Below are 21,829 nucleotides of genomic sequence, written 5' to 3'. Positions count from 1 at the left end.
GCCTAGTATGTATAAATCTTGGGGTTCAAATGTATACAAGGCATAGGAGTGCACACATGCACATAAGCATTCAGATTCAGGTCACCCTCGGAGACATAGAGAGCTCAAGACATATATATATAGACCCTGTCTCAAATGAGCCAACAAACAACCTATGCCCAGCACGATAGCTAGGGTGGCAGTGTTTCCACCCTGGGTACACAGAGGCAGGAGCATCATGGGAAGCTCCAGGTGAGTCTGGTCTATACAGTGGGTGCTGGGCTAGTCAGGGCTACACAGCGAGACCTCTTGCTTTAAACACAATCACAACAGAACAACTCCAGAACCCGCAGACCAGTGGGGGTCGGTCTGATGAGTCCGAGCTGCCCTGAAACCTCCCTAGGTCTGGGGCACAGAAACTGTGTTTGCCTTAGGCAGGGCAACAGCTCAGAAGGCAGCCCAGCCCACAGCGTCCATCACACAACTCGACAGGGTGCAGCTGGGCTCCTGAGAGCTGACTGGTACCCTTGTTCCGGCTTTGCTGATCTCATGGGCTGTGCCTGTGCCCAGCCACCTGCCCACAATCCTTACCAGCTCATCCATTCCAGAGAAGGTGTGGTTCGCGTTGTCCAGGGAGTAGATCAGCTGGTGCACCCCATCGTTGGTCTCGCTGTTTCCATAGAAACCAACGCCCACCGCAGCACTACGGGCAAAACCCCAAAGAAAGGTTAGGGGTGATACCCAGAAGAGAATACACTTACTGCTCTGTGTATGGGAGATGTGCAGCTTGTGCTCACATGTGTATATGCACGTGTGCATGTGTGTATGTGTGCATGCGCACAAGGACAGAAGATGATGCTGGGCGCTTTCATCTGTCACTCTGTGCTATTCCCTTGGGACAAAGTCTTCAGTAAACCTGGAGTTCAGTGAGATGGTTAGTCTGGCAAGGGAACCTCAGCTATATGCCTGTCTCTGGTCTCCGTCCCTAGGGCTGAGATTACAGATGTGCGGGCTTTGTCCGTGGGTTCTGGGAATCCAAACTCACATAGGTCCTCATGTCTGTACAGCAAACACTTTCTTCTGGATTCCCCGTAAGTACTGTCAATCCTTCTATGTGCTGAGGACTGAACCTAGTAGGACTACAGGCCTGCTAGGCAAAGAATCTACTCCTGACATCCAGTCCCAACCTTGCATTTATCTTTAAAAAAAAAAAAAAAAAAAAAGTTTCTATACCCAGGTGGTGGTGTGCATGCCTTTAGTCCCAGCACTTGGGAGTTCGAGGCCAGCCTGGTCTACATAGTGAGTTCAAAGGGAGACAGCCAGGACTGTTACACAGACAGACAGACAGACAGACAAGCAAACAAACAAATATGTTTTCAGCGTTGTAGAGATGGCTCAGTGGTTAAGGGCACTGACTGCTCTTCCTAAAGGTCCTGAGTTCAATTCCCAGCAACCACATGTTGGCTCACAACCATCTGTAATGGGATCTGATGCCCTTTTCTGGAGTATATGAAGACAGCTACAGTGTACTAATATAAATAAAATAAATAAATCTTTAAAAAAAATAACCCCAGACTATCACACCCCATTTTCTCTAAATATTCCTGACCTAGTCCTCTACTGTGAAGTTTTAGCTTCGGGAAAGTTCCCTCTTACGGAGCTGAAAGGACACCTAGAACCTGCTGGGTCCTGATTCAGCTTTCGGGTGGCTGGGACAAGTCTCCAGTTCTGCCACCAACTGCATCTGATAGCTCTAATTGTCCCCTTTGTCACTTCCTGTCTTCTGTTCTCTGAGACAGACACATGAGACAGGGTCTCATGTATCCCCAGCTAGGCCTAATGCTCCCCATACAGCTAAGGATGACCCTGAACTCCTCCACATCTTCCTGGGATTGCAGGCCCAGGGCACCATGCCTGGTTTCCAATGTTACTCTTTAGCGGGATTGAGCAGTTGGGACTGAGTGGGACCGAGTAGTGCGTGGAGCTGAGCGCTCTCTCTCTCTCTCTCTCTCTCTCTCTCTCTCTCTCTCTCTCTCTCTCTCTCTCTCTCTCTCTCTCTCTCTCTCTCTCTCTCTCTCTGTGTGTGTGTGTGTGTGTGTGTGTGTGTGTGTTCATGTGTTCGTGAGCACTCTCAAACCATTCCCCCACTGGCCTGCCCTCGTGCCCTCACTGACGTCATGGTCAGTAAACATCCCCTCCCAGGTTTTTCTCCTCGGAAACTGTCAGCTCTCAAGCTCAGTCTCCCCTCTTTCCTATTGATTTTAACCGAAAGCCAAACTTGAAATCCATCTGTATGAAATTTCATGCGTGGCTTGACTCCAGCATTCCAGCCTGTGTAAATCATCTGCAACCTTAACTCCGTCATCCCTCATAGCCTACGTGGTCCACCCCTCCAGGGACCACGAGGCCAACCAACCAGCTTCCCGAGTTCTCATCCACAATACTAACTCAGGGAAAGGGAAGTGTGAGAGGGCACACACACACACCACACACACATCACACAGATGCCCTTCCTTCCGTCTTTTCTTCCTTCCTCCCTCCCTCCCTCCTTCCCTCCCTCCCTCCTTCCTTCCTTGAGACAGTTGTAGCTTGGTTGTCCTGGAACTCACTTTGTAGACGGGGCTGGCCTCGAACTCAGAAATCCACCTGCCTCTGTTTCCCAAATGCTGGGATTAAAGGCGTGCGACACCACCGCCCAGCTGAAAAGCATGCTTTTTTTTTTTTTTTTTTTTTAAAAAAAAAGGCAGCCTGGCAGTGATAATGCACGCTTAATCCCAGGACTCGGGAGGCAGAGGCAAAATATCCACACATATGAAATAAAGGGATTAAAGGTGTGAGCCGCCACCACTGTCTGCGGTGGTTCTACCTGGATGCTGGATTAACCAGCTATAAAAGGTTACTGCACCTTACTCTGGTGGTATTCATACCTGACAACAGGCTTGTCTGCAGTAGCCCTACAGGAAGTCCTCACACCAAGAAGAGGGATTTAGTATCCCATTTCTCCATGGGAGTCTGGGAGTCAGGTGGCTCTTGGTCCCTCCCATGGGGCCGGAACTCTTTCCTTTAGGCCCTGGCTCCAGCCCCAAGTTTCACCCGTCCTCCCTGCTTGTTTGCTGCTTTGAGGACGGCCTATGTATTGGCTTCAATAAGCCCCACACTCCCAGCAAGAGGAGATTATGAACATGTCACCTTGATCCATCTTGGCCAAAAGACTGAGAAACAACGAATGGATACATTGTAATGGAAAGATATGAGCTGAGTAGGGGTGCACACACCTTTAATTCCTTGCAGTCTAGTGGTAGAGGCAGGTGGATCTCTCAGATCAAAGCCAGCCTGGTCTACAGAGTGAGTTCTAGGATAGCCTGGGCTACACAGAGAAACCCTGCCTCAAAACACCAAAAATAAAAAGAGGAGGAGGAGGGAGAGGAAGGGAAGGGAGGAGAGGGGAGGGGAGGAGAGGAGAAAGGGGGGAGGGAGAAGAAGAAAGAAAAAAAAAAAGAAAAGAAAAAGAATATTCAAGAGTAAGGTGACCCTTCTGCAGACTGGAACCAAGGACCAGTCCTTCAGACAGGCAGCAAGGGACTCTTACCGTAGAGGGTAGCCAGACCCTTCAACACCTCCAGGGGGCTCTAACTGCCGCACACAGAGCTAGCATGCTCATGGCTGGGTGCTGGGTGAGTGGGGCTCTCAGTGCTGTGAACCCTCATTCCTCAGTCAGGGTGCAGGGGAAGATCTACCTACAGCCCCTGTTCCCACAAGGCATGGAAGCGACTGGGGCCAACTGCTAATCTTGCAGACCCAGGGCGCCCACCTGGTCAATTGGAGAGAGACCCATTGGGCTGTCGGGCCCAGCCCTGGCCTCATAGAAGGGTTGAAGAGCCACTATGCCGACCCCCATCACCACACTAGAGACAGATTCCCCATGCTTGGCTTGGGCGACAGACTACTGGCTAGTTTTGTGTCAACTTGACACAGCTGGAGTTATCACAGAGAAAGGAGCTTCAGTTGGGGAAATGCCTCCATGAGATCCAGCTGTAAGGCATTTTCTCAAGGGGAGAGGCCCCTTGTGGGTGGGACCATCCCTAGGCTGGTGGTCTTGGGTTCTATAAGAGAGCAGGCTGAGCAAGCCAGGGGAAGTAAGCCAGTAAAGAACATCCCTCCATGGCCTCTGCATCAGCTCCTGTTCCCTGACCTGCTTGAGTTCCTGTCCTGACTTCCTTCAGTGATGAATAGCAATGTGGAAATGTAAGCTGAATAAACCCTTTCCTCCCCAACTTGCTTCTTGGTCATGATGTTTGTGCAGGAAATAGAAACCCTGACTAAGACAGACAGGTTGTTCATCCAGGTGTTAGCTTGGAGTGAACGTGGCTAGACACTGATGAGACGCACGGACATGAGGGGTATCCTGGCCACAGGCTAGTTTTTCCTGTACATAGGACACTCACCAGCAGAGGAGCCCAGCCACCACCGCCGTCCAGGTCACGCAGCATGAGTCGGGCTGCTTGGTCTGCACCGTGTGGTCCCGCCGGCAGCAGCATGCGCACACCAAGTAAACGGCGAGGAAGATGAGATTCAGGCCTAGGCCAATGGCAGCCAACACCCCCAGGAAGAGCAGCGACTGTAAGAGAGACAGGCTGTGTCGGCTTCTGGCCCAGCAAGGGGTGGGGAGGTCCTAGGAACCATATAGCCTCCTTATGCCCAGCCCTCTAGACAGACAGCCTGCCCTACATTTGGGTGCCAGGGTGGAGACAGCAGACAAGCTGGGCATGGGAAGGGTTTGTGGGGAGAGGGGGGAGGGGGAGGGACAGCTGTCGGGGTGATTCACATGATCAAGCTTAGCAGGATCTAGAATCTGCTAGAAGACAAATCTCCAGACACCATGTGTGAGAGACTCTCGATTAGTTTAACAGAAGTGGAGAGATCCACCGGAAATGCGGGAGGGATCGTCACGATCTGGCGTCCTATACAAAAGAGTCAGGCCGGGGAGTAACAGCACTCAGTCCCGTTTTCAGGACTGCAGGTGCTGTGTGACCAAGGGCTTCACACGCGGCCACCATGATGGACGGTGTGTCCCCTAAGACTGCAAGTCGAAACGGACGTTTCCCCTCTTCAAGCTTTTTTTGCTAGGAATCTTTTTTTGTTTGTTTGTTTTTTCAAGACAGGGTTTCTCTGCGTAGCCCTGGCTGTCCTGGAACTCACTTTGTAGACCAGACTGGCCTTGAACTCAGAAATCCGCCTGCCTCTGCCTCCCAAGTGCTGGGATTAAAGGCCTGAGCCACCAAATCTTATGGCAGCCACGACAAAAATAACTAATCCAGCTACGTAGCATGGCTAAGCCCAGGTTTCTGGCTGAAGATGCGGTCCAGGCCAGCACTGATGATGACAAGCCCTAAGCTATTCAGGAGAATGAGGAAGACCTGCTGGCTGCAAACAGGGCTGTGAACCTCTGGTCACAGGGCTGGGAAGAGACAGAGCCTGGGCAGTGAGACTAAACTTAGGGACCAAGTGAAACTAAGCTAAGGCCGCTGAGGATCATGGGTGCTGCCATACCTAGGTCTCACCGTGCCAGACCAATCTTGTTATGCCAAAACGGAATGTGCCTTTTCTGGGTGCTGGGGCTCTCTGGAGTCCTTAGAAGCCAGTTCCGTGCTCAAGGGTGGGTAGAGAGGAGGCAGGGTAGATAACTCTTGGTGTCCTCCTTGCTACATCCTGCCAGGGAAAGCTGACCCACAATGCCACCGGTAGCAGGCACGGCAGACTATTGAGGGTATGTGTGTGTTAGGCCCTCCTAGTAGGTCAGAGTTTTCAAAGGGAGCTGTTGTCTGTCGGGAGGCCCAGGTGTCCCCCTCCACTGAATCTTCCAATCCCTTGATTTGGCCAGATGGACACCAGATGGCCCCGGGATCAGTGGCCGTCAGCCAGAGCTGGACCTGGCTCTACGTCAGGCTCCCGAGCTGACAGCCTCCTGGCTTCCCATGAGGCCTCAGTGTTGCCCTCACCCAAAGTCCAGTGTCCCAGGGGGTGGGGGGAGGGGGTCGCTCTCCCTAGATCTTTGGTTAGGGAACCTGTGTGGGTGGTAGTGATCTGATGACGGCCACAGGACACCAAGGTCTGAGAGAGAATACGCTGTTTGCAGGGCAAGCACAGGGTGGTGACCTGCAGTGCAGAGGCTGGTGGCTGCGGGCTGGGTAGACTGTATGGAGATGACCCCTGTGGGTGGCTGCTCAGCTGCCTATCTCTGTGAGGATGCAGGCAGCCTATGGGGGCCCTGACTTGGGCTGTCCTGATGAGAACCCTGACTGGACAGGCGTCTCAACCTTAGGGACAAATCTGGAAGTGACCAGTCAGCTGAGAGGACATGTGAGATGTCTTATGTCACTTAGCACAGGGCTTCCACTTCCACCCAGGCAACACTCAAACATGGAAGGGACTTCCTCCTCCTCCTCCTCCTCTTCCTCCTCCTCCAGCAGCTCTGAGCACAGCATCCCCCACAGTCCTCAGCTGAGGCAGGAGGCCCTACTACTCGTTAGCACACCGGACCCTCAGAATGACCTCAAGAGGCTTTAGAGGCTCACTACACAAAGCCACCATACTACACACTGGCCTCTGACAGAAGCAGGATACCTCCCTGGAGCTGGAGAACAAGTCAGACCCAAAAAGCCCACCCTGGGCCAAGGCCATCACAGCCGGAACTAGGAGGAGCTGGGGCTGCGGTAGAGAAGGCGGAGTGCTTGCTCAGTAAGCTGGAAGGCCAGGTTTCCCTCCCCACATCACGAAAGATTGGGCACGGTGGTATGCACCTAAGTGGTCCCCACTTAAAGGGGACGCCTAGGCCTGACAAATGACTGCTCCCTTTGAAAACCCTGAGCTGGTAGGTGGGCCTGAAGAGGCTGGAGGATCAGAAGCTCAATGTCATCTTAGTGTGAGCCATGGCAAACCCTGTCTCAAAAATCAACAATACGCAACAGTGTGATGATCTGAATGAAAATGGCTCCACAGCCGGGCGGTGGTGGCGCACGTCTTTAATCCTAGCACTTGGGAAGAGGAGGCAGGCGGATTTCTGAGTTCGAGGCCAGCCTGGTCTATAAAGTAAGTTCCAAGACAGCCAGGGCTATACAGAGAAACCCTGTCTCAAAAAAAAAAGAAAAAAAAAAGAAAAGAAAAGAAAAGAAAAGAAAATGGCTCCACAATGGGCCCATAGGGAGCGGAGCTATTAGGAGGTGTGGCCTTGGAGTGGGTGTGGCCTTTTCGGAGTAGGTGTGGCCTTCTTGGAGGAAGTGTGTCACTGGTGGGTGGAGGCACTCGTGCACGTAACTCTCTCCCTCTCCCTCTCTCCTCCCTGCTCATCCAGATATAGAACTCTCAGCTCCTTCTCCAGCACCATGTCTACCTGCGCTCTGCCATGCTTTCCACCATGAGGATAATGGACTAAACCTCTGAACTGTAAGCCAGTCCCAATGAAATGTTTTTCTTTTATAAGTGTTGCCTTGGTCATGGTGTCTCTTCACAGCATTGAAATCCTGAGTGGGACAAATGACAACAGAATCCTAGAGAACCTGACAAGGCTAGAGCTGGCCTCATGCCAACGTAACTCATCACAGTGTTTTCAAGCGCAATAGCAACAGATTAATTAATGTCAGCAGAGGTTAACAATCTTCTTCCAGTAGCTTGACTTCTTTAAACTGACCCACTCAGCCGGGCCAACACACAGAGCCTTGTGGGCTCAAAGGCCATGGTTGGGTCCCCATGGCGCCCTTGAGCTCATTATGTAGCCCAGGTTTTCCTTACACTCTTGGTATTCCCCTGCTGGGATGACAAGCGTGTCCCACCACGCCCAGGTCTAGAAATGACACTCTGTGGCTGAGCATGGTGGCACACATCCGTGTTCATGATCCTAGTGATCAAGAAAGTCAGGCCAGCCCGAACTTCAGCACGAGATCCTGTTTCCAAAACCTAAAAATAAGCCCCACTCTCTTCTCACAGGCTCTGAAGTCCCACCACTGAGAAGCAGGTCTCTGCCCTTGATGAATTTGTAAGGCACCGTGCTTCCAGAGACACTGTGAGCCAGCAGTTCTGAGTCACGGAAAGGAGGGTGTGTGTTCCCCTACAGGGTCCACCTACACTTAGATCCACGGTCACTCAGTCCAGCAGTGTTTTGGCAGTCACCAAACACTGGAAACAGTGCAGATGTTCATCAAAAAACACACGCCGTGTGCAGTAGTCGTGTGACCCGATGCCACACAGGCACGAGAGGGCAACAGTAGCTATATATAATGTGGGTAAATCTAACAAGGAATGATGGAGTAGTAGTGACAGGTTGAATGTATATACAGTGCAGTCGGAGATGACCATCCGTGCCAGTGGAGATGAAGCCAATAAGGCCAATGCAGCCGTGCCTTGTGTGGTCAGGGGTCACCCCAACCAGGATCATGTGTTCGGACTGGGCATGCACTGCCATGCTCCACTTCAGGATGAGGTGTTACATTAGCGCTGAGGGCTGTGGGGATGGCTCAGGAGCCAAGGTATTTGCTGTCAAGCATGAAGACTTGAGATTGGATCCCACCTCCTATATAAAAGGCTGCGTTGACTCTCTCTGCTCTCCACACCTCTCCTGTCTGTCTGTCTGTCTGTCTGTCTGTCTCTCTCTCTCTCTCATACACACACACACACCTCTGTAACCCCAGAACTGTGGAGGGGAGACAGGAAGGAGGTTTGTTGGCCCCCAGCCTACCTCCAAGCAAGCACAGTGAGAGACCCTGTCTGAAGGGACTAGGGGTGAGCACAATACAGCCAGACACCTGGTATCTTCTTGTCTTCTGTATGAATAGGCATGTGCACCTGCACACACATGTGTGTATACAACACACACACAACACACACTTTTTTTAAAAAATAAAAACAACTGACTCAGCTGAAGACTTAAGAATGGACATGCTCCAGTAAGTTATTATGAATAAATAAATATATATTTTACATTTTTATTATTTGTTAATCTTTTTTTTTTTGGTGTTTTGGTTTTTTGGTTTTTTTCGAGACAGGGTTTCTCTATGTTTCCCTGGCTGTCCTGGAACTCACTTTGTAGACCAGGCTGGCCTTGAACTCAGAAATCCGCCTGCCTCTGCCTCCCAAGTGCTAGGATTAAAGGCGTGCGACACCACTGCCTGGCTTATTTGTTAATCTTATGTATGAGGTCACCCACATGCCACAGTTCTAGCACTGGGGTCAGAGGACAGCTTTAGGGAGTCAATTCCCTCCTTATGTAGTGTGGGTCCTGGGTATTGAATTCAGGCTTGGCGGCAAGTGCCTTTTTACCCTGAGCCATTTCACCAGCCCCGGAACGTATTTTCAATAATGACCTACGCTGCCAAATTAACGGTGCAGCTACCTTCATTCCCAGGAGGGTCTCCTCTGTGTTCACCTCAAGCAGAGGGAACCACTGACCCTCCTAACAGGTGTCCCCACTCAGGAGGGAGATGACACAAGGATTGCCTTTCCAGTCTCTGCAAACCCGCTCCGCCTGCTCTCTGTAGCTGGATTCCAGATTTCTGATTCGGAGAATCTGTGAGCCTAGATTTCCTGTGGAGCCCCCCAGAACTCCTGCACCCCAGGTCTCCTGGACAGTCCTGAGTCTGAGCCCTTTCCAGGCCTCAATTAGGTCACTGGTAACACAGGCCAGTGCCCTGCGTAGGAAGCCCAAATGCCGGGCTGCTCACCCCAAGAGCCCTAAGCAACTAAAAGATTAGAGCTTGTAGCTTGGTTGTCAGTGGGCCAAAGGCCAGGGGAACAGAAAGGAAAGTAGGAAGAGAGAGAGGGTAGGGGAACACAAGAGGGTCTCCTGTAACTCAGTGTCACCTACTGCTCTCAACAGGCCATCATGTCTCTTGTTCCTAACCAGTACACATGGACGGGATGGGAGGGGGAGTTAGAGTGGGGAATTCTGCTCAAGCAATTGCCAGAGCTTAGAAAGGCCAGTCTCCACATCACCCTTAGCCTCCTACTGCCCCACCCCCACCCCGCCTGTCCCAGCACCAATGGCCAAACTTAGCCTCTCTGACATCAAAGCTCTTTCCGTTATTTCTGGTTTATCACTTGTAGTCCGAGCCACCCTGGTACTCAGGCTAGGGGGACAGTAGTGGCCACTGTAGACAGACCCCCAAGGGAGCACAGATGGCAGTTTCAGTGGTGTGCCAGCCTCTGGCTGAGGCAGGGGGCCTATCCTCATGCTCTATAGGGAGAACACAACCTTGAAGCTTGGGAAGGGTTAACTCGTTGGGGAACTGGCGTGACAGCCCGATGACCATGACTCCCAAGTTCAGATGTAATGAACAGGCTTCCTCATCCTGACCTTGGCTCTTTTCCCATGGGGCTGAGCTCTAAAGCCTGCTTTTTCCTCCCTTCTGCCTCCAGCTGAGCATCCTGGTCTTCTCCCAGAATTCCATACTCTGTCCTCAACACGCTCAGTTGGGTCAAAAAGATGGAGTCTATAGCCCATGCTGGCCTCAAACTCCTTATGAAGCCAAGAGTGACTTTTTGTTTGTGGTTATTTCGTTTTATACATTTTTTTTTTTATGGCAGTGTCTCTCTGCCCTGGCTAGCCTGGAACTCACTATGTAGACCAGGCTGGTCTAGAACTCACAAAGATCCCACTGGCCTCTGCCTCTCAAGTGCTGGGATTCCAGACGTGTGTCACCAGTTTCATAGGGTACTGGGGATGGAACTGGGGACTTTGTGCTTGCTACACAAGCAAGCACTCACAAGTGAGCTCCATCCTCGGCTTCTCACTGGGGACTCTCAGGACACTGACACTCGGAAATCCAAGGCACACCACAACAACGAACTCCTCCTGCATCTCCTCTCACATGGCCCGCAGAAGGCCCAGAGATGGGCGTGCTGCCCTCAAATCCAACAGGAAGTCCTACGGACATGACATCATCAGAGTCTGGCCTCTCCTGAGTAGCTGGTGGATGGTGAGGGTGACAATAACTCCCCAGATAAGGAGGGAACTGAAGTGGCTTCTCTGAGAGACACAGCTCAACTTTGTAACTTTCTAACTGTCCTCAGGGTTGCCGAATGGGCACCTAGCCAACGAGGGCCTTCTTCCCAAGCAGGGATTACAGCCGGCCACCTGCTTCCCTCCTGTGAACTCCTGAGGCCTTTTGCTAGATCTCTGAAGCAGGGGTCATCTCCGACTTCCAGGCTTGCTCTCCTGTCAAAGGAGATGAGACGTGCGTGGGATGGGGATTCAGGCTGCTCCCAGCTACAGACACCGAGCCCAGCAGAATTCCAGGTCAACAGCCCTGCTTGCCCCTGCTGGGCCCACAGCCACTTCCTGCAAATAGCTGGGGATGTAGAGGCTCTCTGAGAACTCAGGCTCAAGTTCAATGGAGGAGGGGGGGGGGAGGATGAGGAAGACCAACTACAGGAAACTAGGAACTTCCACTGTGCCCAAGGACCCCAGGCAGAGGGCAGGAACCATGACACACAGCAGCAGTTCTATACTGTAGGGTGCGAAGGCAAATGGATTGCCAGATGGAAGCTAGTCTCGACTACACAGGGAGACTTTGACTCAAAAATAAATAAGTGAATAAATAAAATAAAAAGGAGGGCTCAATGCAGATGGAGCTCAGTTGGTAAAGTGCCTGTCCCATGTGTAGGAAACCCCGGGTTTCCCCCCCCCCCCAGCATCTCATAAACAAGGCATGGACACACACACCTGTAATCCTAGCACGTTGAAGGTAGAGGTAGGGGTTCAATATCATTATCATCAAGAAGTTCAATATCATCCTGGCTGTGTGGTGAGTGCGAGGGCAGCCTGGGCTACATAAAACCCTGTTTCAAACAAACAAACCCTCAAACTTAAGGGCTGGCAAGATGGCTCTACAATGAAGAGCACTTCCTGCTCTTGCCCAGGACTAGGGATCAGTGTGTAAAACCTACAGGGTGGCTCACAATCTCATCTGTAACCCCAGTTCCAGGGCATTCAACCTCCACTTCTGGCCTCCACTGGCCAAAGAAAAATCTCAGGAGCCATCTGGGTCTTTCTTACTCAGGAACGTTCTGGATCGCAGCGTGTGCTTCCCAGGTTGTCAGCTCTGCTAAGCCCTGCTTTGCTTTCTAGGTCCCAAGCACAGAGCTGTCATTCTTTGTGGGACCTTGAAAGGCACTCTGGTTCCCAGTTGAGCTAAGGTGCCTTTCACAGTCCCACAATTCCTGGAGCCTGACTGCCTATTTATTTACAAGGCTGTAGGTGCACATCTACACCTGTGCATGTGGATATGCACACACACACACATACACATACACACACACACACACACACACACAGAGGAGTACACTCATGCGTGCAAATGCATACACACATATACACATGCATTCACACATATGTGCACACACACACACACACACACACACCTTTTTGTTTTGTTTTTGTTTTTGTTTTTTCGAGACAGGGTTTCTCTGTATAGCCCTGGCTGTCCTGGAACTCACTTTGTAGACCAGGCTGGCCTTGAACTCAGAAATCCGCCTGCCTCTGCCTCCCAAGTGCTGGGAATAAAGGCGTGCGCCACCACTGCCCGGCGTGCACACACACACACACACACACACACACACACACACACACACACTGTTTGTGACTTTCGCATGCATTTTTCAGTCTTCCCCCTGCTTGGAGTCTTTGGTTCTTTTCCTCTCTATTTCACAGGGCACTGTCCTTAGTTAGATACCCATCACCTCAGTGTCATTTGTCTGATGGCTGTGTCACCGGGTCCTGTGGTGTTCTTACTGTGAATACTCAGTAGAATAACTCGTGGGATACACAGAGATGAGGGAAAAATTCTCACCTGCCTGTGGCCACACAGCCATAGGACTGGAACCCAACTCCACCAGTGGAACGGCAATGCCCCTGCCTCAGACAATCCTCGCCTCAGAGACGCCTCAGCCACTGCTACCCTTGTTGTATGCCACCCAGACCCTAGCACAAGCAGAGGACCAAGACCACTTACAACAGAAGGCACCCAGGTGACCCTGTGAACTAACCAGCTGCTCAGGAGGAGAGACCCCAGGTCAGACAACATGGGAACTTACCGAACCTGGAGTAGCCTTAATTAACACCCAATGCCAGACATCAGTTAAGGCCTACCGCATTCATCTCCAGGGGCTTTGTTTCTATTCCTAGCTGAACCAGGATAGGGAAAGGGGCGGGGCAGGTGCAGTGGTCATGGGAAAGAGCTGGAGCAAAAGGTTTGGGGGCCAGGACCCTGGAAGCAAGGACCACGAGTGGGACTCAACGGCACCACACACCTGCCTATCCATAGACTGGGGTGGGTGGGGTCAGGCTCAGGCTGTGGGGGCGAGGGAGAGCCCTTGTCAACCCTTTCCCAGCCAGAGGTCCCTTGACCCAGCTGAGGGGCTAGATTTCTTCCAGGAGAGTACAGTAGAAAATATGGTTGGGGCCTGGAGCACAGGATCTGGGCTCTCTCCACACCCCCAACACAGCTGTTGGGAAACCATATCCGTCCCATTTTAAGCACTAGCTGAAGGAAGACTCCCTGGTGCTTTGTCGGTAGCCACCAGGCCTCAGGGAACAAACCTTCCTTCCGCGGCCAGACAAGACTTGGGGGGGCAGGGGGGGCGGCTGCAGTGCCTAGGGGTGACAGTGCCTCCAGTAGCACAAAGTGGGGTCCCATCCTCCCAGAAGAACAGAAACCAACTGCCCAAGCCTGCAAGCAGCAGAGCCACTGAAAGTTATAATTAGACTCCGGGGTATTGGCTCTTCTATGCAGAGCATAGCACACGGATCGGGAGCCCCTGGCCTCAGAGTGCGGACAATCTGGGAGGACAAGAAGCCACTCCTGGGCAGTCTAGAGAAGCCCTGCTCAGCCAGATGCCCCACTACGGAGATTGACACCGTGCCAACCGCTGCAGGTCAAAGTCCAACATGAGCACAGAGCTCTGAACTAATAATGGGCCTCCTCCCAAGTCGCCGCAGCCCCTGAATCTTTGACCCAGCAGAGGGAACTGACTCAGCCGGGGCCGCAGAGGCCGCCGTGGGTTTAACCGCGGCTGAGATCGGCTGAGAGACGGTAGCTGAGTCTGGAAAGAAGGTCAGAAGCCTGGACCTGCCCACCAAACCCGCAAGGGAACGTCCCCTTTCATGGGGACAATTCAGAAGTATAAGGATAAGGAGGGTAGCTAGCCCAGGAACCAAGATCTCAGAATTCCAGGGCCTAGAAGGTTATAGGGAAGAGAACACCAGAACAGACAGGGCAGTTGCTGGATGTGGTGCGAGGTGGGGTGGAGCTGAAGCCACCTTCCATCCTGGACTCCAACAGCTGTGGGGTTTTGGCATCCAAGAGGTTAGTCACCCACGCGGTTTCTTTCAGCCCCGCAACCTTTGAGAAGAAGCCAAGGCAGAGGTATTGGCAGTGGCTGCTGCTACCCTGCAGGCTGGGGCTGGGGAAAGGAGCGCAAAGGACTCCGGAGACTCAAGTCGGTTTCTGCCTAAACTTTTCTCAGGCCATCAGGGCCGGGAGAGAAAACGTCTTGGGGTCGGAGTCTCAGAAGGGGACCTTTGCAGCTCCTCTGTGAACCCACACACCTCGGCCGCCAGTCACCCCGATTCAGATGCCCCACCCCCACTCTAAGTCTTCGGAAGGCTCAGCCCCCGCCACCCGAGCGCAGCCTCCGCGTCCTTCCTCTTCTTCCCCAGTGTACTCTACTCCGACCTTTCCAGCTTTACGAACTCCGAGATTTCCAGCTAGGAGGAGCGTCCCAGCCAAGGGACTCGGCCGAGAGGGCCCAACTGGGGACCAAGTGGGTCTGAGAAGCGCGGAAAGCGCGGGATGCCGAGGCAAGAGAGAAAGGAGTGGGACCTGGGCGAGAGCGGGCCGGCTCTGGCTCCCACTCTGAGGGTCCCTCTCGGTGGCTCGGATCATGGGCTTACCTCCTGGTAAGTTTCGTCGTCGGGGCTGAAGGTGCTGTCCACTCGCTGCAGGCGCAGGCCGAGGTGCGGAACGCTGTGCAGCCACACGACCCACCAGGGCGCGATGTATTCCACGCGCGCCGCCGGCATGGCTTGCACAAGCTGCAGCGGGTCCACTGCCACTGCCAGCGCCGCTACTACTACCCAGCTCGGAAGCGACCTGGCCCTGCCTCGCCTAAACCCCGCCTCATGTCCAGCACTAGGCGAAGACACGCCCCACCATGCACCGAGGCTCTGCCCAGGTCCCGCCCCTACCTCCTGCCCTGCCCCACCTCTCCTCTTGAGCCTCTTTCTGGACACACCCACCCACTCCAGAAATTGGACTCAAAACATGCCCTGATCCTTGCTATCACATCAGAATAGTGGCGTTAGGGCAGAAGGATCAGGAATTCAAAGGTTATCCTCAGGTCTGGTGTGAGTTGGAGGCCAGCCTGGGCTATGTGTGACCTAATTTTTTTTTTTTTTAAAGATTTATTATTAAATCCAAGTACACTGAAGCTGACTTCAGATGCACCAGAAGAGGATGACAGATCCCATTATGGATGGTTGTGAGCCACCATGTGGTTGCTGGGATTTGAACTCAGGACCTTCAGAAGAGCAGTCCAGTGAGCCCCCGTGTGACCTAATCTTAAAAAGGAAGCCAGGCGTGGTGGCACACGCCTTTAATCCCAGCACTCGGGAGGCAGAGGCAGGCAGATTTCTGAATTCGAGGCCAGTCTGGTCTACAGAGTGAGTTCCAGGACAGCCAGGGCTATACAGAGAAACCCTGTCTCGAAAAACCAAAAAAAAAAAAAAGATTTTGAAAAGACTAAAGTGCCAGTGGATAATTAGTAATCACCACCTAGAAGGCTGGGTTAGTCCCTAATTCATTCTTCTATTATCATTATTTATTTATTTTCCCCAGACTGGGTCTCACTATGCTGTCTGTCCTGGAACTCATTATGTAGAGCAGCCTGGCCTTGAACTCCCAGAGATCTCCTCCTCTGCTTTCCTGCCCCACCACACCCGGCTTGTTTATCCCAGTGTTTGGATTAGAACCCATGGCCTCAAACATGCTAGACAAGGCTGAGTCCTTTAAAGAGAGCGTAAGATGGGAGGTGGTGGTACATGCTTTTAGTCCCAGTATTTGGAAGACAGAAGCAGGCAAATCTCTGTGGATATGAGGCCAGCCTGGTCTACAGAGTTCCACAGCAGCCAGAGTGAAACAAATAAACCTTGTCTTGAAAATCCCAAGTTGGGGCAGAGGAGATAGACTAAGTGGTCTAGATTGGCTTTGAACCCAGGACCATCCTGCTGTGAGCTTCTGAGGGCTGGAATTATGGGCATATGACATCACGAATGACAAGATTCACCCTAGATCATGTATCCTGGAATCTATTGTATAAATCATGTGAATTCAGGAAAGCCTTTGAGCTCCTAGAGGGGAGGGGTGGACAGAAAGAACATAGGAAGGGCCACCTACTGTCAAGAGTAGACAAAAGCCCCAAGGTGTGTGGTTGGCACAACACATGTGACATCATCACGTGCTAGGTTAGAGGGTATTTTTGGGGGGGAGGCAAGTAAAACAGGGCCGAGCAACACCAGGAGCAGACCCCTGAGCCCAGCCCATCTCTGCCTTTTGGTTAGAATCAAGTGCTGAGCTCCCAGCCCAAGGTAAGGAAGTAGGTGGTGGGCAGGTAGGCACCAGTGGACATGTTAGGTGGCAAAGGTGAGGGCAAGTCAGGGCCAGGCTTGAGAAGAGCGCTGGGGAGCCAGCAGGATGATGCATGGTGCTGCAAGCAGAGGAAGGGGACCCCAGAGAGGGTAGGGAGTTTCTAACTGGATGCTGGTGGCACCCCCAAAAACCAGGCACTTTTGCTCTATCAAAAAGCCTTGCTAGAAGCTGAGTTCCTCTCTGCTCCCTGGCCTCTGGGGGTTCTCCTGTCAGGTCTGTTCTGTAGTTGCTAGAGCCTGGCGGCTACCACATCTGCACTAGACAGCCGAGGCGCAATCAACACCCTAACCCCTTGTTCTCACACAGATGTCTTCCTAGTCCAGCATTGTCTAGGAATCCTCCTTAGCCTAGGACACCTAGTGATGAGGAAAGCCTGTCTTTCCAGTTTAGTAGGGAGGGAGGGCTCTAAACCTCGGTGATTATAAACATGTCCAGTGACTTTGTCCTGTGCTGGCAGGAGGGTGGCTAGCATGGGGGTGCCTCCGCAAGGAACACGGTTAAGGCTGATGTTTCCAGAGGATTCGGAGTGGTGGGTGGGAATCTTCTGGGGTGAAGGACAGTTATGGGGCTTATCTACTGCACTAAAGCGCCACCTGGTGGCAGGCCCAGTGGCTTTGACTTTGCCTGTCCCTTTTTCTTTGAAAATGATGTTTGCTTGCATGCATGCATGCCGTGTATGATGCAGTGCCCAGAGGCATCAGATTCCCACCCCTGCAGTCCACGCTAAGGCAACCCCACAGAAACCATCCTTTCTTCTGCATTCACCACAGAAGCCCATGCTTTCTTGACTTCACATTGCAGTCTTACAGTATGGAACTCTTGCATCCAGGGGGTCCAAGGGCAGAAGTCCAAGGACAGATGGCCTGTTCTTCAGCTCAGAAGCTTCTCCCTTCCCCACCTTTGCCCACTTCCAAGCCTTGGGAGTACACACCAGCTTCCTTCCATGGATAGCAACTGCCTTCCCAGGGTACTAACGCTTCCCCAAACTTAGGCTAAAAGGAAGGCAATTCAAGCACCGTGATCCCAGTTCATGATGTGGGATGCAGAAGGCAGCACCATCAACAGCAATACCACTTCCCATCAAAGATGAGGACACAAAGACTTTTCAGGGTTTTTAATAGTCACACACAGAGGTCTGGTTCATTTCAGGTCCTTCACTGCCAAACCTGGGAAAAGAAAGATTGGTGGTTGACACGATTCCCTCCCGAGCTACCCTGCTGCATTTCACCGGCCCTCCCTCTGCAAACCCAAGGTTATCAATCAGATCAATCAGAGTAGGTTCTTTTGAGAATTAAATGGACTATAATCTGCCTGGGGCCAGGGAAGCCATTTCTGGGATCAGATAGAACCCGAGAATCGCAGCCACGGCAGACACTGTGACCATCACCAAAGTGGCTCTCCTAATGCTACCCACACCACTACCCCCCCTCAGGCCTACTCACCCGGGGGTAGGGACTGCTTCAGCTTCTCTGCCTTCTCCTTGTCTGTGATAACCAGGGTGTAAAGGTACCTGCTGCAGCGAACCTTGAACTTCACATTATCCTTGTTCTTCTTGATCTTGACAGCTGCCAAGGAAACCACAACTAAGGATGAGAACCAGAGCAGAACCACACAGATCATCTTCTTAAGTGGCCCAAACTTTCAGGCACCACCACCTCAGACTTCCTTCTGCTTTCAAAGGCTCAATGTGCTGGAATGGAAAGCTACATTTTTCTTATTGTACTCAATGAGTCTTGGGGTTACTGCACATGCACACCAAAACCTGCACTTAGTACACTAAACACAGCACCGCAGAACATTCTAGAATGACCAATGACCTTTCTAAAAGGATAATCTATAAAGGAAGGAAATGAGTTGTCAGCTCTGGTTAATAACTTTCCAGCCTTCCACTTCTGGCAACCAAGTCTCCATTCAAGAACACTGAATGCACAGGGCAGCTTTCAGGACACTCCATTCCAATGTGCAGGGAAGTGCCTCTTACACTTTTGTGGAACCTGGATCTTAATTATTTTGTAGTTATGTGTAAACGCATGCCTGTGTATGGGCACCAGCATGAGAGAGCAGATGCCTGAGTCCAGAAAAGGCCGTCACTCCCCCCTTGGTTTTTCGAGACAGGGTTTCTCTGTATAGCCCCTGGCTGTCCTGGAACTCAATCTGTAGACCAGGCTGGCCTCAAACTCAGAAATCCACCTGCCTCTGCCTCCCGAGTGCTGGGATTAAAGGTGTGCACCACCACCGACCAGTGAGGGAGTCACTAATCTGTCACTACAGGCAGATTAGAGCGGAAGGATGCTGGGAACCAAACTCTGTAGGAGCAGTAAGGGCTCTGAACTCATCAGGCAAAGGGCCTGATGTTTCAGACTCAGGCACCTAACCAGAGACAGGCATTCGGCCTCGGCCTCACAGAACAGCGTGTGATCCATGTGCACAAGTTCTCAGCTGCACCTAGGACTCCTACTGGGACAGCCTTCAGAGGAAGCCCCAGGGCTCAGAGCCTGCTCAAGGCACAGTCACACTGGTCCATCTTACCAAGTCCAGACATGGATGGCAGCATCCCATGCTGCCCCAGCTGCTATCGCACTGTTGAACAGTAACTCTACTCTCTGGAGGTGAGTGAGGTGTGAGACGGGGTACCATGTATCCGGGCAGGCCCTGAACTCACTGTGTGGCAGAGGACCTTGAACTTCTCTGATTCTTCTGCCTCCAGTCAAAAGCCCCTCCCTGTTCAGCTACGTCAGTGCTGGGAAATGGCCCAGAGCCCGAGGAGTGCTAGGTAGGAGCCCTCAAACTCCCAGCCCCTGGGCTCTCTAAGTGCAGCCACACATAACGTGTCATACAGCGATTCCACTTCTGGGTAAGGATCTGATATGAAGAAATAAATTCTGTGCCAGGCTGACAGAAAATATGCAAGCAGCCCAGTGTCCACCAACGCATTGTGGTGCCCCCTCACAGAAGCTTCCAACACATCTGTAATACCAGCACCCAGGAGACCGAGGCAGTTCAAGGTTAGAAAAGCCAGTGTAATAGCTGGGTGGGTAAAGGCAGCCGATGTCAAACCCAATGACCCCAGTCTGGTTCCTGAGATCTGCCCCATAGGAGAACCCACACCCTCAAGATCCTCTCTGGCCTCCACACTGCACACATACAATAAACAAACACGTAAGGGGGGAAACAAGTCAGAAATGGCGGCCCAGGTCTACAATCTGAACACTTGGGAGCCTGAGATAAGACTCCCTGAGCTCTAGCCTGGGCTACAACCTGAGTGCCAACCTTATTCAGGATCCATATAGCCCACCAGAAATTGGGTGCATTTCTCCTAACAAACACACTTGACTGATTTTCTTAACTAGTTAAGGACCTGACGGGCCTGCTAGGTTAACCTCAGCAATCTGGAGGCACGGACCTCTGGTTCCTTAAGTTAAACAGGAGGAAAGAACTGTGGCTGAGACTTGGGAAGGCAGTGCCAAATGCTACAGGCCGGATGGAAACAGCAGCGAACCCCACTGAGCCCACCAGCAGGAGACATCCAGATCAGAGGCAACAGCCCGTCTGACGTGACAGGGTACACCTAAGGACCTTGCTAAGGCTCTTTTTGGTCTACTTCCGCTCATTATCTGGAGCTTAGACAGTCGGACCTGGGAGGAAAAGGAAGACCAGACTTCTTTTTAGCTGCCATGGGAAGATAACATCACCCAAGGTCTCTCGCTAGACACATCCTCCCAAACATCCTTTTAAGTAGGAGACAATTCCCTCCCGTGTATGAAAGGACAATACAGAAACAGCAGGAGCCGACAAACAACTTTGAACCTGCTTGTTTTAATCTATTTTTAAGACAGTGTAGCCAAGGAGAGTCTAGCCATGTCCCCATCCTTTTGTCCTTGCCTCCCGAATTCGGGGATTACCCGCTCTGTGCACCAGGCCTGAAACTGAACCCCTGGAGCGAACCCAGCGCGGGAAGAAGCGCCTGGCCCTGTAGGCCAAGGATGGCGTTGGATGCTCAGTTCTCCTGCGTCGGCCTGAGACCAAGCAGGCAGACCTGGGCCAGCACACCGGCTCTGCTCTGTCTCGTCACCTCGCCCTCGTTTCTTTGGAAGCTGGAGATTACAGGTAAGCGACACTTTCTTTTTCTTTCCCTTTTAAGTTTTAGGACAGGGTCTCGCTACGCAGCCCCGGAGGGCTTCTAACTCCCAGGAATCCTCCGGCCTCCACCACGCGGCCAGGAACGGTAGTCAGCGACACGGCGCGCTGTGATCGGGGTGTGCACACGTGGCGATGCCGACCTCAGTGCGTGGGACGCGCTGGGTCGCCAAGCTCGCCAGAACCCGCGGTTCCGAGCCGCCCGATGCCTCCCTCCGCCCGTCCCACGGGCTCGGCCCCGGCCTCCCGGGAACCCGCACTCACACTTGGCATCCTTCCGCCGGGCTGTGAGCAGAAAGTCCTTGATCTCCTCGATTTTCCGAGGCTGCAACACAGGAGAGACACAGGATGAGCCCGGGGGGACGTGCGCGTCCCGGGGGCGCCCGATCCCGCCCCGGTCCCTCGTCCCGCACTCACCATGGCGACGCGGGCTCGGCTCTGGCGTCCGCACCTGCGGGGGACAATCCCGAGTTAACCGGCCGCGATCCTGCGTCCCCGATCCGCCCCGCCGTACCCTCCCCTCCTCCCTCCCTCGCTCCCCGCACACCCGTGCTCCCTGCGCCGTCCCCGGCTGCGGATCGCTGCGGATTCAACGCCCTTCGCCTCCCGCTCAACACACTCACCGATGCGAGAACCGAAGGGAACGGAAAAAGAACGAGGCTTCCGCTTCCGGACAGTTAAACCCACCCAACAGAGGAAACTGAGTACGGTGTCTGCAAAGGGCCATAAAGGATGCGTTCATCATTTCAATTTCAGCAGCCCTGCCCTCTTCTGGTTCCGATTAGTAGTGCAGCTTCTTATAGTAATGGACAGGCTGCCAGCATCACCCTCACCTCCCTTCTTATCCTTTCCCCTGTTGTCCCCTCTTTCTGTCACTCATCTTATTATTTTTTTTTTACATTTTATTTATTTTTTTATTTTTTATTTTTTTTGGTTTTTCGAGATAGGGTTTCTCTGTGTAGCCCTGGCTGCCCTGGTACTCACTTTGTAGACCAGGCTGGCCTCGAACTCAGAAATCC

General features: G+C 52.5%; 2 protein-coding genes across 3 annotated transcripts in view; both read right to left on the bottom strand.

Moving 5' to 3' along the window:
• Positions 1-15,124, bottom strand: part of Ttyh2 (tweety family member 2) — a 43,947-nt gene extending 28,823 nt beyond the window's left edge. Inside the window, exons 1-3 of the mRNA XM_021212519.1 lie at positions 14,921-15,124; positions 4,425-4,597; positions 571-682 (exon numbers count right to left, since the gene is read on the bottom strand). Coding sequence (XP_021068178.1) covers positions 571-682; positions 4,425-4,597; positions 14,921-15,049 — 414 coding nt within the window. The 5' untranslated portion in view covers positions 15,050-15,124. The remainder of the gene's footprint in view (positions 1-570; positions 683-4,424; positions 4,598-14,920) is intronic.
• Positions 15,125-17,773: 2,649 nt separating this feature from the next.
• On the bottom strand, positions 17,774-21,487 carry Rpl38 (ribosomal protein L38). 2 transcript variants are annotated; one of them, XM_029546296.1, is made up of 5 exons: positions 21,434-21,487; positions 21,228-21,261; positions 21,075-21,135; positions 18,116-18,238; positions 17,774-17,839 (listed from the first exon to the last, which is right to left on the bottom strand). In XM_029546296.1, the coding sequence occupies exons 2-5, from the start codon at positions 21,228-21,230 to the stop codon at positions 17,814-17,816; spliced, it is 213 nt and encodes a 70-aa protein (XP_029402156.1). In that variant the 5' UTR covers positions 21,231-21,261; positions 21,434-21,487; the 3' UTR covers positions 17,774-17,813. The 2 variants fall into 2 exon arrangements, with proteins under 2 accessions (XP_029402156.1, XP_021069246.1); XM_021213587.2 differs by having other exon boundaries at positions 21,358-21,434.
• Positions 21,488-21,829: the final 342 nt, after the last annotated feature.

Source organism: Mus pahari, chromosome 14 (assembly GCF_900095145.1).
Source record: "Mus pahari chromosome 14, PAHARI_EIJ_v1.1, whole genome shotgun sequence".
In the NCBI taxonomy this organism is placed as follows: domain Eukaryota; kingdom Metazoa; phylum Chordata; class Mammalia; order Rodentia; family Muridae; genus Mus; species Mus pahari.
Note: the sequence above shows the minus strand (reverse complement) of the source record. Positions and strands in the feature narration are given on the sequence as shown.